General features: G+C 36.9%; 1 protein-coding gene across 1 annotated transcript in view; it reads left to right on the plus strand.

The window, feature by feature from the left end:
• Positions 1-13,621, plus strand: part of PDZD2 (PDZ domain containing 2) — a 348,778-nt gene that overhangs the window by 275,851 nt on the left and 59,306 nt on the right. Inside the window, exon 7 of the mRNA XM_044664497.1 lies at positions 6,095-6,243. Within this exon, the coding sequence (XP_044520432.1) occupies positions 6,095-6,243 (149 nt within the window). The remainder of the gene's footprint in view (positions 1-6,094; positions 6,244-13,621) is intronic.

Here is a 13,621-nt window from a genome sequence, read left to right on the forward strand (position 1 = left end):
AGAGAGAGAGAGAGAGAGAGAGAGAGAGAGAGAGAGACACTAGTAAAAAGAAACTAGTAAGAAGAGGTAGCTAAGAGCAATGAAATCAGAAAGACCTGATTTGAACCCTAGATTTCCCTCTTAGGAGTTGTATCATGTTAAACTAGTTACTTTACCTCTTTAAATCCTAGTTTCTTATCTGTTACAAAAGGAGGCATAGACTAATGGTCTGTAATGTCCCTCCTAGATCTGAAATTCTATGAAATATTGCCCTATATTCTTAGTTACTCATTGCCAAAATGTTGGATCCCAGGTTATGGCCATCTTTGGCTAGACCAACTCACAAACCCTGCAGACTTTTCTTTCTTTGTTGGTATAGAAGGAGACCTCATTAAATCCCAACGTCTCATTTTCCAACATTAATCCCATTTCCCCTCTTCACCTATATTTACCAACACTAAATCATTTACAAAGAAGAGATCTTCAAACTTGTCTGTGATTCTCAGGATTCCAGAAAGAGAGTGTCAATTTAAGGAGTCATCTTAGTTGTTAGGGAAGAAGATTTCAAATTTATTAATCCTCAACTCATATTTTGAGTCAATCCACAGTCAGAACCAATTATCTAAACTAATTAGTCTTGATAAACCTAACACACAAGTCTATTAGTTTAGTAATTAAAAAATATAGCCATCGTCATTAGTTTCTTAGGGATTTAGTTGGAAGTGGTCAGCTGTGTTCATCAATCAGCTGATTCATTCAGTTCTCAAGCTGCAGTACCAATCAACTGTTAGAAAGTGATCTATTTATTGAAGTAAGAAGATTCAACACTTTTTCCTTATAATCCTTATAAGAAGGGACAAGTATTTCAGAATGTGTTAAAATCATGACCTTGGTAAATCAAGAATATAGTAATATGGGGGCACCTGGGTAGCTCAGTGGATTGAGAACCAGGTCTAGAGATGGGAGGTCCTAGGTTCAAATCCAGCCTCAGACACTTCCCAGCTGTGTGACCCTGGGCAAGTCACTTGACCCCCATTGCCCACCCTTACCACTCTTCCACCAAGGAGCCAATACACAGAGTTAAGGGTTAAAAAAAAAAGAATATAGTAATATCTAGGAGGTGTCTATCTATAATATCCTCTGACTTTAGAGGAAAGTCAGTTTAAACTTTTGTCATTATTGGTTAATATTTAGCTCGTGGAAGGTAAAGTATCTAATAATACTTCTTATGGTTTCATAGGAAATATTTTTATAAGAATATAAGGACTTAGGTCAGTTGGGAAATGGCTAAACAAATTGTGGTAAATAAAATTAATGGAATATGTTACTGTGCTGTAAGAAATGACAGATATGAAGTATTAAGAAGCAAGGAAAGACATATGAACTGATTCATAGTAATGCAAGTAGAAATAGGAAAACAACCTGACTGCAATGCAAGCAGAACAACATAATGAAACTGAGCTTAATCCCAAAGAAAAGTTACACAAAAATTAGTCTTCCTATCTTAGCGGTAAAAAAATGAAAAAAGTTAGCATAGCAGGTTCTCTTCTGTGGCTATATCTAGTATTCTTAACCAAATAAGGGTTAGAGGTGATCACAGAAGATAAAGCAAATAACTTGGATTACATGGAATTTTTAAAAACTGCTGAAATAAAATTAGCAACTAAGATGAGGAGAGAAATGGTCCACTGGGAAAAAATATTTTATATCAGAGATCTCTATTCAGGGACTGATAGCTAAACTATATAGAGACCTAATAAAAGACATATAGGACTCCAAACTATTCTCTATTAAATAAGTGCCTAAAGGATGCCAGTAGTTTTCAGATTAGCAGTTGTTTGAAAGATTTCCTCAAACTATTTATCATAAGAAAAATATAAATCAATACTATTCAGATATTTAATCTTATACCCAACAAATTAGCAAAGATGACAAATGACAGGAACTGTCAATGTAAAAGAGGGTGTAGGGGCAGCTGGGTAGCTCAGTGGAGTGAGAGTCAGGCCTAGAGACAGGAGGTCCTAGGTTCAAACCCAGCCTCAGCCACTTCCCAGCTGTGTGACCCTGGGCAAGTCACTTGACCCCCATTGCCCACCCTTACCAATCTTCCATCTATAAGACAATACACCAAAGTACAAGGGTTTTAAAAAAAAAAGTTAAAAAAAAAAAGAGGGTGTAGAAAGATTATTTATAGTAAGGCTGGTGAAAGTATAAATTGGTTTAGGTATTCTATAAAGCAATTTAGGATTATGTGAAGAAATTAATTAGACTGTACATACCTTTTGTACCAGAAATCTCTCTGCTAGACATGTATACCCCAAGGAAGTTAACAGCAAAAAGAAAGGTAGCACATTCACCAAATTATTCATTTTGTAGTAGCAAAGAAGTGGAAACAAAGTAGATATTCATTGATGGGAGAATGACATTAAACAAGTGGGCTGTCATTGTGTTATAAAAAACAATGAATATGATCAATACAGAGGAAGGAAGAGGAATAAGTATTTCCTAAGTGCCAGACATGGTGTTAATCTTTTTACAAATATCTTATTTGATTCTCAACCTGTGAAGTGGGTGTTATTATTTTTGTTTTATAGTTGAGGAAATGTAGGCAGTCAGAAGTTGTCAGTTGGCCAGGATGACACACATTTGAACTGAGTTCTTTCAGTTTCTAGTACTCTGATCCATTGTTCACTTCACTATCTGTAGAAAAGCTTGGGAAAGTATAGAAACTGATGCAAAGTGGCATAAGTAGAATAAGGAAAACAATATGTATATTGACTGTAGCTATGTAAATAGAAATTAAAACAACAGAGTTGATATTTAATATTGTGAAATTATAATACTGTTAGACAGAAATAAAAGAGATTAGAGTCATCTTGACCTCTACCCCTTCCAAACCCAGCTAGGGAATTCTGGGTGTGGAAGATTGCATGTAATGTCAAACTTTTTTAATGTTTTGGTTAGTTTTACTAATCTGCCTTTTCCTCCTGTTTTAAAAATTCTTTGTCATGAGTAATGTGACCTCTGGGTAGTGGAGCATGGAGCAATACATGGGAAATGTAGGTGATATAAAATACAAAAGATATCATATGATTATTTTTTAGAAAAGAATCATCAATTTAAAAAACTTTTAAAAAAGAAAAGAATCATATCTGTCAGGTAAGTTGGTGATGATCTCCTTTGGTTTTGGCCATTCTGATAAATGGTGGTGGTAATTCACATTGGTTTAGGGAGCACCCTAACGTGTGTGATTTATTGTACAAGTTACATACTTTAGAGGAAATATAGCTAGATCACTCTGATTTACTTAGAAGAGTTCCTAAAAAACTGTAAACCATATTTTTGTAAATCATATTTAAATGTACAAGGGGAATCTCACTCTTTAGTCATTTAATCTTATACTATGAATGGCAAACCCTAGTTTAGATTTAAAAAACATTTATGTGTCCACAGATCCAATTTCCAAGGACATAAGGAAGCCTGACAACTATATATAATGATAAGACAAGGCATTTAGACAAGGGGTCAGGTTCTAGTTGGAGTCTGAACTCTAGTGTAGGTTTGTCTCTAATTCTCTCTCTCATATCAAGTCATTACTGATTTTGGCCTCAATTTCTTTACCTTTAAATTAGGGGATATATAACTGGTAAAATGGGAATAATATAATCATTACCTTTCTTACAAAGTTATTATGAAGTCCAAATAGGAAAATGGATGTAAAGCTACTTTGTATATGAAGTCCTGTATAAATGTAAGTCTTTAATTGTTACATCTAAATTGCTTTTTGCCTCTGAAACTCTTAAAAGTTATCTTTCTTAAACTATAGAACACTTGTATTTGTTTTAGTTTTATGGGTGGGGAGGTTACATGTAGAGAGTGTAACAAGACTATTAAAGATTTTTGTAAGTTATCTTGAACTGAAACTATGATTTACTTTCATGGGCTAAGTGGAATATGTCAGCCGTCTTCAAAACAGCTGAGATACTACTAGAACTCCATACTATTCCCCAAAGAGAAGACCCATTAGATGAAATTATTAAAAATCTAGCTTTTCTTCATTCTGGAATCATAGCTCATAGAAAGTCCCTGGAAAGAAGGGGCCATCAGGCTGCCTGCAGAAGGATGAACTGACAAAGGGCAGAAACAGAACCACTTAAAACTTTTGTGTTGTTTCTGGAATCAATTACAAGAGTGACATTAGGCTAGTAAGGACCCATTGCATTTTCAGTCTGGAAACATAAGGAAACCTAGTTGTCGTCTTTGTTGTCGTCTTCATTGTCTTCTTTCTTTTTCTTCAAAAGGGGAAGGAGGAAGAAGTGATTCTTAAGCAGTCTAGTAGGGAGAGAAATACCTTGTGTCCACACTGTTGAAACTACCTATCTCATACCTGCAGATAGCTTTGCAAACTCCAGAAGATGTAGTCAAAAATAAGCATCCTCAGCCAGGGTTAGCAACACCCTACAAATATTTGAAATGGAAAATTATGAACAAACAGATTAGGTTTTTTTTCTGAATGAAAAATATCTTTGCCTTCTTTCTTCTTGAATATGTTTTGGCCCTAGCAGTTTGCATATAGAGATGCCAACATAAGAATGAAGCAATAATTTTGGCCCCCTGGCTCATTGTCATATTGACATCTCTATCTGTAAAACTGTACCTAACACAGTACCTTGTTTGTAGGAGGACCTTCATAAGTACTATTGACTGAATGAAAACTTTTTAAAAGAACTTCTGAGACATTCAGGCTTTGAAATCTAGTTAGAGAAAAAAATCAAAGTTTTTATCTAGGGTGACCCTTTTATAATTATGTTTAACTCAAGTCAAAGCCTACAACTGATATTTTTGAATATTCCTAAACTTAGGGTACTATGACTCATCTGTAGATTGCCATGCCCCTCCACAAATGAACCACTTTCATCATTTAGATTGTTAGATGTATAATTTGAATTCAATTGAAAAGATTTTGCCAAATTGTTAATATTATTATAAATGTATCTATAGCCTTCTGACACCTAAAATTTTAAATTTTCTGAATTAGTAAGTAGTCTTATGTAAATGCTTGTTATTCAGTTGTTTTAGTTGTGTCCAACTCTTACTGACTCTGTTTAGAATTTTCTTGACAGAGATATGAAAGTGGTTTGCCATTTCCTTCTCTAGCTCATTTTACAAATGTGGAAACTAAAGCAAACAGGGTTAAGTGACTCGCCCAGGGTCATATAGCTTGTAAGCATCAGAATCCAGTTTTGAGTTCAGGGTTTCCTAACTCCAGGTCCAATATTCCCCACTACTTGCTTTCTTACATAGTTGGAATGGATATTTAATTAAAATGTTTTATGATGGATTTCTTGAAGTGGTGATTTTCCATGTGAATAACAGAGATCCTTCCATCTTCATATATTTGCTTCTGACAGTGGGAATCCACTACTTAACATTTTAGTTCTAAAAGCAATAAATGTATCTACCTCTAGGAAATTTAAAACCAGCCGCTAAATCCATCTGCTATGAACAGTCTTGCCATTATTTATTGCATTATCAACAGATGCTGTATCATAACTGTTAGTTTGGAACAAGTTGCTCCTTGACTAAAATTATTCTGTCTTATTCACTAAACCAACCAAGCTATTCTAGCAATGTCTTCAGAGAAGAGAGATTTCTCCAAAGCTTTGGAATTAGCAGCAGGTGGAGCTCACAGAGTAACTGAGTGACAAATGAAGTACCTTGTTACTTTCATAGTATCAAGCAACTGAGCCAATCCCAGCCTTCTGGTAACTATAGATAGATGTTTTCTTAACTTGCTGATGCCCTAGTCTTGGGGAATGCAATGTGTGCATTATGCATAGTGCCTTGGCTTTAGAGCTAGAAAGATATGGGGTTGGAGCATGATTTATATAGTTGATTACCATATGACAAGTTAATTAATCTTAGCCTTGGTTTCTTCATATGCAAAAGAGGGACAATAATAGCACTTCAAAAAGTTTTTATGAGGACCAAAAAAGAACGTGGATCAAACCCTTTGAAAACCTTTAAAACCCTATAAATTCCAGCTACTACTGGAATATTGCCGTTATTAATATTCCTATCATTATTATAAAACCATATTTCCTTTGCTTCCTAGGAGGTGCTCCTCGTCTAGAATCTGTTGGAGAAGATGATGAACTGACAGTAGAAAATGGTGATCCCAGTGGGGAGATGTTGGAAAAGTTATCTCGGAGTGCCCGGAAACATTCCCTTCCACAGCAGCTGGATTCTGCTGGGGCAAGACAGGTCAGTCCAATGCTCCTGGTTCCCTGGCTGCCATAATAGTGCCTCAGCCCCCTGATCAAGCCAAGGAGAGGTCTTAATCCCTCTTTTTTCTGTAGTATTCTGCAATGACTTGCCTTTTCTTTTATCAACTCCCTGAGGACAGAGACTAAGTCTCTCATTTATCACTATGAAGAGAAACTGGATTTTTGTAATATCTACAATGTGCCTTCTGTCTCAGAGGTGATGCTAATGGGTGTCATGGAAAAACCTATATGAACTAATGCATAGCGAAGTAAGTAGAGCCAAGAATACAATATTTACAGGGACTATAATGTGAATGGAAAGAACAATGACATACAAAAAATAAAAGGTAAATATAACAAGTTATTAAGATCAAAATTGAACTCGAATGGAGAAATATGAGAAGACACTCCCCAACCCAGCCCTTCAGGGAGATGGAAGGGTCCACAGGTGCTTCACATTTGCATTTGTTTTCAGACTTTTTCAATGTGTCAATCAGTTGGGATGACTTTTTCTTCTCTTGAACAAATATTTATCTTATGGGATGGCTCCTTGGGAGGGATAGATGAGGCAATGATGGTGATATAAGAAAGAAAATATAAATAAAAACTTTTTTAAAAAAGCTAATGGGTAAGGGTCAAGTGTGCTTGACTTTCCACCCTATCTCTCCAACCTCATTGCCTAGATAGTTTTCTTTCTGTGTACTCTTTGCATTTCAACGTGGAATGTTTTCTGATGGCTCTAGCATATTCCTTGATTGTTTGTTTTAACCACCTCTTTTCCTTTATTGTTCCCTAAGCCTAGAATGTTTTTCTTCTCTACCTTTTGACTGTGCAGGACTATTCATCCTTTTAAGCTCAGTTTTTTAAAGGTTGTATCCTCCAGGAAGATTTTTTTGATCTTTCTAGGTTTGTTTTTTTGTCATTTTCAGTCTTGTCCAACTCTGCATGATCCCATTTGGGCTTTTCTTGGCAAAGATGTGGGAGTAGTTTCCCACTTCCTTCTCTAGCTCATTTGACAAATGTGGAAACTGAGGGAAATAGGGCTAAATGACTTACCTAGGGTCTCAAAGGTAGCATCTGAGGCTAGATTTGAATTCCATTCTTCCTGGCTCCAGACCAGGCACTCTATTTACTACAATCCCTAACTGCTCTCTTTAACTGACAGTGGCCTCCTGCCCCTTACTTCTAGCTCATTCTTTGATAATGTACTTAGATTCTCATTTTGTATTACAGTTATCCATGTGTGTATCATATTCCTCTGTCAAAGCATAAGCCCGATGAGGACAGACTGCATCACAACTAAAGTTTGCTCCCTACTCTCCCTTTTCATCCAGTTCCTAGCACAGTTTTCTGAACAGAGGCATTTAATAAATTCTTGTTAAATTGAATTGTATCAGTGATGCTTCATTCATGGTTCTGGAGGTATTCAAGGTGACAGGGTTGTGATAGATAGTGTGGAAGGAACAAACTCTCTCTGGTCAAGCTGTAAGGCAGTCAGCAGTGTTATTTTCCAATAGGACTTGAGCTGAGGAGGAGAAAAAATTCTGTTAGGAACCCAGTTTCTTGATTCTCTTCCCTGCTGTGTGTTTTGGATCCAAGAACTGAATTCAGCTGCCAGGAGACAGTGGGGCCTCACAGTGGTATCCAAGCTGTGGTCAAACCCCTATCATTTATCTAGTACAGCCATCAAACACTGGAATAGCCTGTGGGGAGGATAAGGGGGAGTGGATGGGTATGTGTAACTGAGTGCTGTGAGAATATAGTGAAAGCAAACTGCTATGAGCAGTGTATTTCAGTTTTGTAAACTTTAAAATACTATGTAAATATCAATAGTGGTGGTGGTGGTGGTAATGATAAAAAATAAGGTAATGGCAAAAATAAAAATATTAAGTCATTTCACTATTTAGCAAGAGTTCGTTGTATAATCCCTGATGAAACATCTCTCTTCAGGTTACTCTTCTCAGGCCAGCAAAAAAGAAGAATCATGCTTTACACAACCTCTACCATAGAAGTTCTTAATCTGGAGTCAATAGACTCCCAAGGGAACTAGATTACTCTCAAGAAGTCCATCAACTTGAATGTGGAAAAATAGCATCTCTATTTTTACTAACTTCTACCTGAAATTGAGCATTTCTTTCAATTGTGAATGTAACCAACTTTATTCACAGAAAGAGACCATAGATTTCACTAACTCAGAAAATGTTAAGAACTCCTGCATTTAGGTAGCAGACATTTACTAAGTAGTTGCCATGTACTAATAGTGCTAAGGGCTGAGGCAAAAGAAAGATAGCTCCTGTCCTCAGGTAGCTTCTATTCTAATGGAGGAAGACAGTAGACAAAAGCAGCTGAGGAGGTGCATGTTCACACAGGAGCAGGAAAGATGATGAAGACCAAGTTAGAATCATAAATGAAAGGAAGATGAAAGAAAGTTGGCTAAAAAGCAAAGAATTGAAGATGATGAAGTTGGCATGTCAAAAGACAACTTATTCCTTAAGGAATTCACAAGGGACACTTTTTTAAAAAACCCTTAACTTCTGTGTATTGGCTTCTTGGTGGAAGAGTGGTAAGGGTGGGCAATGGGGGTCAAGTGACTTGCCCAGGGTCACACAACTGGGAAGTGTCTGAGGCCTGATTTGAACCTAGGACCTCCCATCTCTAGGCCTGGCTCTCAATCCACTGAGCTACCCAGCTGCCCCACTTTTAAAGCTTTTTGATTGGAACACAAAGCCTAGAAACAAAAAAAAATCATCTAAGAGATAGTGTAAATACTGACAAAGTAAAGAAGATAAAGCAAGGGAGCAGAAGGTCACCAGTGAACCTTGTCAGATTTAGAAATTCATCTGAGAGATGAAAGGGACCTTAAAAGATCATTTGCTTTAGCTTCTTAACTGCTAGGTGGGGCAAATGGGGTGTTTAAGGAGGACTGACACCTCTGGTATTAGAATTTGCTGAACCCTTCTAGGGCCATGCATCCACCTTTGATGCCCATATGTTACCCAGCTTTCTCCTGTGGTTCCAAGAAATCGTAGCATGTGCAGCAGCCATACTCCAGTCAAACCATCTTAACCAGAGGGACTAAAATAGGTTGAAGATAATTGACATGCCTCAGCCTCATCATGTGATTAGGGAGATATCTACCCTAAGCATTTGAAGAGTTCCCCTTGGTGGAATGTGCAACTGAGAACAATTTGTTCCAGTAGCTAAAAAAGGTAGCTGAAGCAGGAGCTGTGAAGCACTTAGTGGTCTGACATTGAAGACACCAAGATCATCTATTGCTGTGATTCCAAAAGTGGGCGCCACTGCCTCCTGGTGGGTGGTGCAGTGATCCAGGGGTGTGGTGATAGCCACAGGTGCATTTGGGTGTGGTGAATAACTGTAAGGGGATGGTGATAGTATGTGACAGGGGGAACTAAGTAATATTTTTTCTGGAAAGGGGACGGTAGGCCAAAAAAGTTTGGGAACCACTGATCTATTGCATCCCAGGCCATTTCTAGTTTTCCTGACTTTTGTCTTACTACTGGACTTTGATGACTCTGGAAGAGAGAGTGAGGCCAACTACTTTGTGCAACTCTGCCTCACTTAAACTCAATTCATGGGAAAATCAAGACATCCTGCCATGATGCCATTGGTCTTCTTTGAAAGAAAGCATGAACAATAACTTCTTGGAGGTGCTATGGATAGAATCCTGGGCCTGGAGTCAGAAAGACCTGAGTTCATGTCCAACTTAAGACATTTAGTAGCTGTATGATTCTGCCTTTCCCACCCTTTATTTTCCTCTTTGAGAAAACGGGAATTTTAATAGCACCTACCTTCCAGAAAAATGGCTATGAGGATAAAATGAAATATTATTGGTGAAACACTTTGCAAATCTTATAAACTCTAGTTATTATTTTTATTATTATTACTCAGGTATTTGATAGGTATGTAGAAAATTACATTAATATTACTAATAAAGTGTTATGTTTATAATCTTGTGTTACCTATAAAAAATCATTGAATCAGTGAAAAATCAATCTTGCTATTTTGTTGATCCAAGGAGGTAGAAGATCGAGGTTATTGGGCTTGGGATGCTGATATTCTTGCTGGGATTAGAAGGGTAGGGAGGAGACAGAAAGAGAAACAGAAAACATATTTGGGGCAGGGTAAGAACCAACCAAGGAATGCTTTAAAGAGATCGGAACCAGTGACCTACCCAAAGCTTGTTGGCTGAAAACTTGAGGAGAGGTTGGGAAGTTGTAAATCAGCCATGTAGTTGGGATGTTTTCCCCCCCAAAAAACTGAGAGGGCCTTATAACAGAGCCATGGAAACATAGTGGTCTGGCAACATGTTTAACCTCAAACCATCTAAGAAACTGGGTATTTGCATGGCCCAGAAATAACCGCTCACAAACCAGCCATCTACTCTCCAGTCATAGGTGAGCAGAGAAAGTCTGAGAAAGGAGATATGCTCCATTCTCTCTTGTCCCACATTTTTTTTACCTATGTCTTCTACTTTCTTCTCATTTTCCTCCCTCTTCTTCCTCTGCTACATCTCTCTTTTTTCTTTCTCTCCCAAATTAGACAATAGTAATAGACTTGTAAGTAAAGAGAGCTACCCCTTAATATCTTGGAGACTCTTCATGTGGGACACTGTCTATTGGTTCCCAGACAGGAAAAGAAGGGTTAGTAGGAAGAGACCTTGATACTCAGTGGCTTTGATGCAAAGACAAAGATGTTGGACATTTTAAGGCAGGGCTGAGGAATTGAAAGAGGCTAAAGATTTGTGAACTACCTTGAAGCTGCATATTTATGTATCACAAATACTTTTGCAAAAGAATCCAAAGACCTATGAACATGGCAAGCACCAAATAAAATCATAGAAATCATATTAATTATACTTGAAAAGGCAGGAAATAGCTCGTTACTAGTGTGAGGGTCACTTTCCAGTTGACTGTAAGGTCAAGTTTATTAGAGGAAAGATCAGAAGTGTTTGGAAACCAAAAAAATGGAAGGGGTGTGTGTGTGTGTGTGTGTGTGTGTGTGTGTGTGTGTGTGTGTGTGTGTGTGATGTCATACCATGAAAACCACTCCAACTTTTACAAATGAAACAAAATATTAATACCAAAAAAGAAATGGTTGGAGGAAAGGATAATACCCAATTATAACAATTTATGTCAAAGTCTGAGTATGAATCAATTGCATAGTATAAAAGGACCTAAAAATTGCCTTTTCTTGAGCTATACTTGCCTATGGGAGAGCCAAGGCAACATCAAGGGAAGCTAAGGACAACACCAATTTAGAATGTAAACTAATTTCTGTCATTTTTCAACAGAGAAGAATAATGAAAGATCATGAAAGTGTCATCTCATAAAACATCATAAAACAGTGGCAAGAAGAAATTTTAAATAGGCTTTAAAAGAGACCCAAGTAAACATTATAATTTGAAGGGCATTAAAAAATGAAACAGATGGAGGATATCAAACAGATGAAAATGGAAAAGATCTGTAAAGATTTTCAAAATAATCCCTTTCACCAAAAGTGATGTCACATCTGGATTCTTACTATATCACATGTACTGCTTGAGTAGAAATGCTATTAAAGAAAACAAAGATGGAAAAATCAGTAGTACCAGACTAGGAAGATACTAAGGAGATTCGTACTGGAGACAACAAATTATTGAGGGCATGAAAAGGATCCATTCTTAATAAAGCTTAAAGGAGGGGGAAAATACCAGTGACATGGGAAAAATTCCAGACTTGATTATTACCAGAATAAAACGGTGACTGAGAAAATGTCAATAGCTATTGACTTATGGGTATACTTTCCCATAGATATAAAAATTTTTATCAGAATAACCTACATTCAGACTAAGAGCATATTGGATAAGAATAACAAGGAAACAGCCAAGTTTTAACAAGCTGTCATCTACTTTACTTTACATCCTTACCATCAAACAATTGACTAAAGGATACAGAGGTTATTTGAACTGACTATACTTGTTTTTAGCTCATTTTTATGGCAGCCAAATGGTGCAGTAGGTAGACTACAGAACATGGAGTCAAAAAGGTTTGAGATCAACTCATACCTCAGATACTGAATATCTATGTGACTATAGACAGTCTACCCTCTAATTCTTCAGTTTCCTCATCTGTACAGTGGGGATATTTTGTAGTACCTACAACACAGGGTTATTATGAAGGTGAATAAGATGATATATGTAAAACACTTTGCAAACCTTAAAGTATTATATAAATACCAGCCTATTGTTGTTGCTCTTGACTATAAAATGGCATCTGCTTTATTAATGCCAAATGCTACCTTAAAGGCTCCCCTCCAACAAGGTGTTTCCTACATATACGTCAGAGTTATATAAGATACGTAAAAACATATAACAGATAATTTGTTTGACCCTTTGGTTGTTAATATCAAATAAGGCATACAATGGAGAGGCATAGACTCACTACAGGTGCTTACCACTGTCATGTAGGTCATTTGGCACATAATCCATGTGGAAGAAAGATTCCCTTCAAATAATGAGGTCTTCCAGATATGCCTTTCTGCAGATGGCATATGTTGATTGCTTCAAGCCCTGGAAGTTTGCAGAGCATACCTCTTAGGCCACATCTGTAATCATTCAAAAGAGTTCCATGTAGGACAAGCAGTATAAAAGATGCCATCAAAGAAATGTGTGAATGACAAAGAAAACAAGCTTGTCTCATATCAAAATAGAAGGATAGTTCATAAATATTTCATATGTTCCATAGTTTACTAGCAAAATCAAGAAAGTTCAAGGGAAGCTTCTAGTATATTGAGTAGAGCCTCTGTGAAATTAGGGAAGGAAATGTTGGAGAGTCACATAAGATAGGCAGCATGGACATATTGCTATCTGTATATTTGTGGGTGGGCTATACTCAGATTAATGTGATGACAGATCTGTTAGGGGATTAGGAAGGGAAAGGATTGGGTGTGGTAAGGAGAGGGTCATTTATCAATCTAAGAAAGAGCTTCCATAGTCTCGAGATGAACAAGAAGCAATCACATCCCATGATAGTCTTAGGAAAGGCATACTCAACTATCCCCTTTACACTTCCTCCCACCCCATTATTTTTTGATGAGTTAAAGTCCTGGAGGTTAAAATCATGAACTGCAAAAGGAGAATTAATTTAAGTAATCTGGAGTTCAAGAAATATCACTGCCAAATATTTCATTTCTACCTCAGTAGGTAGAAAAATAAAATTAAAGGCAGCAAGGAATATCATGTGATCTCCAAATTCTCATGCTAAATGAAAAATGGCCTTTATTTTTTGCTTATGCTGGCATAAATGCAACTTCTGAGAAAATCTATAAATCATCAAGTTATATGTACTATGTTATAAGACTTTAAACTTTCTGAAGAG

The sequence above is a fragment of the Gracilinanus agilis genome, chromosome 1 (assembly GCF_016433145.1).
Source record: "Gracilinanus agilis isolate LMUSP501 chromosome 1, AgileGrace, whole genome shotgun sequence".
Lineage (NCBI taxonomy): Eukaryota > Metazoa > Chordata > Mammalia > Didelphimorphia > Didelphidae > Gracilinanus > Gracilinanus agilis.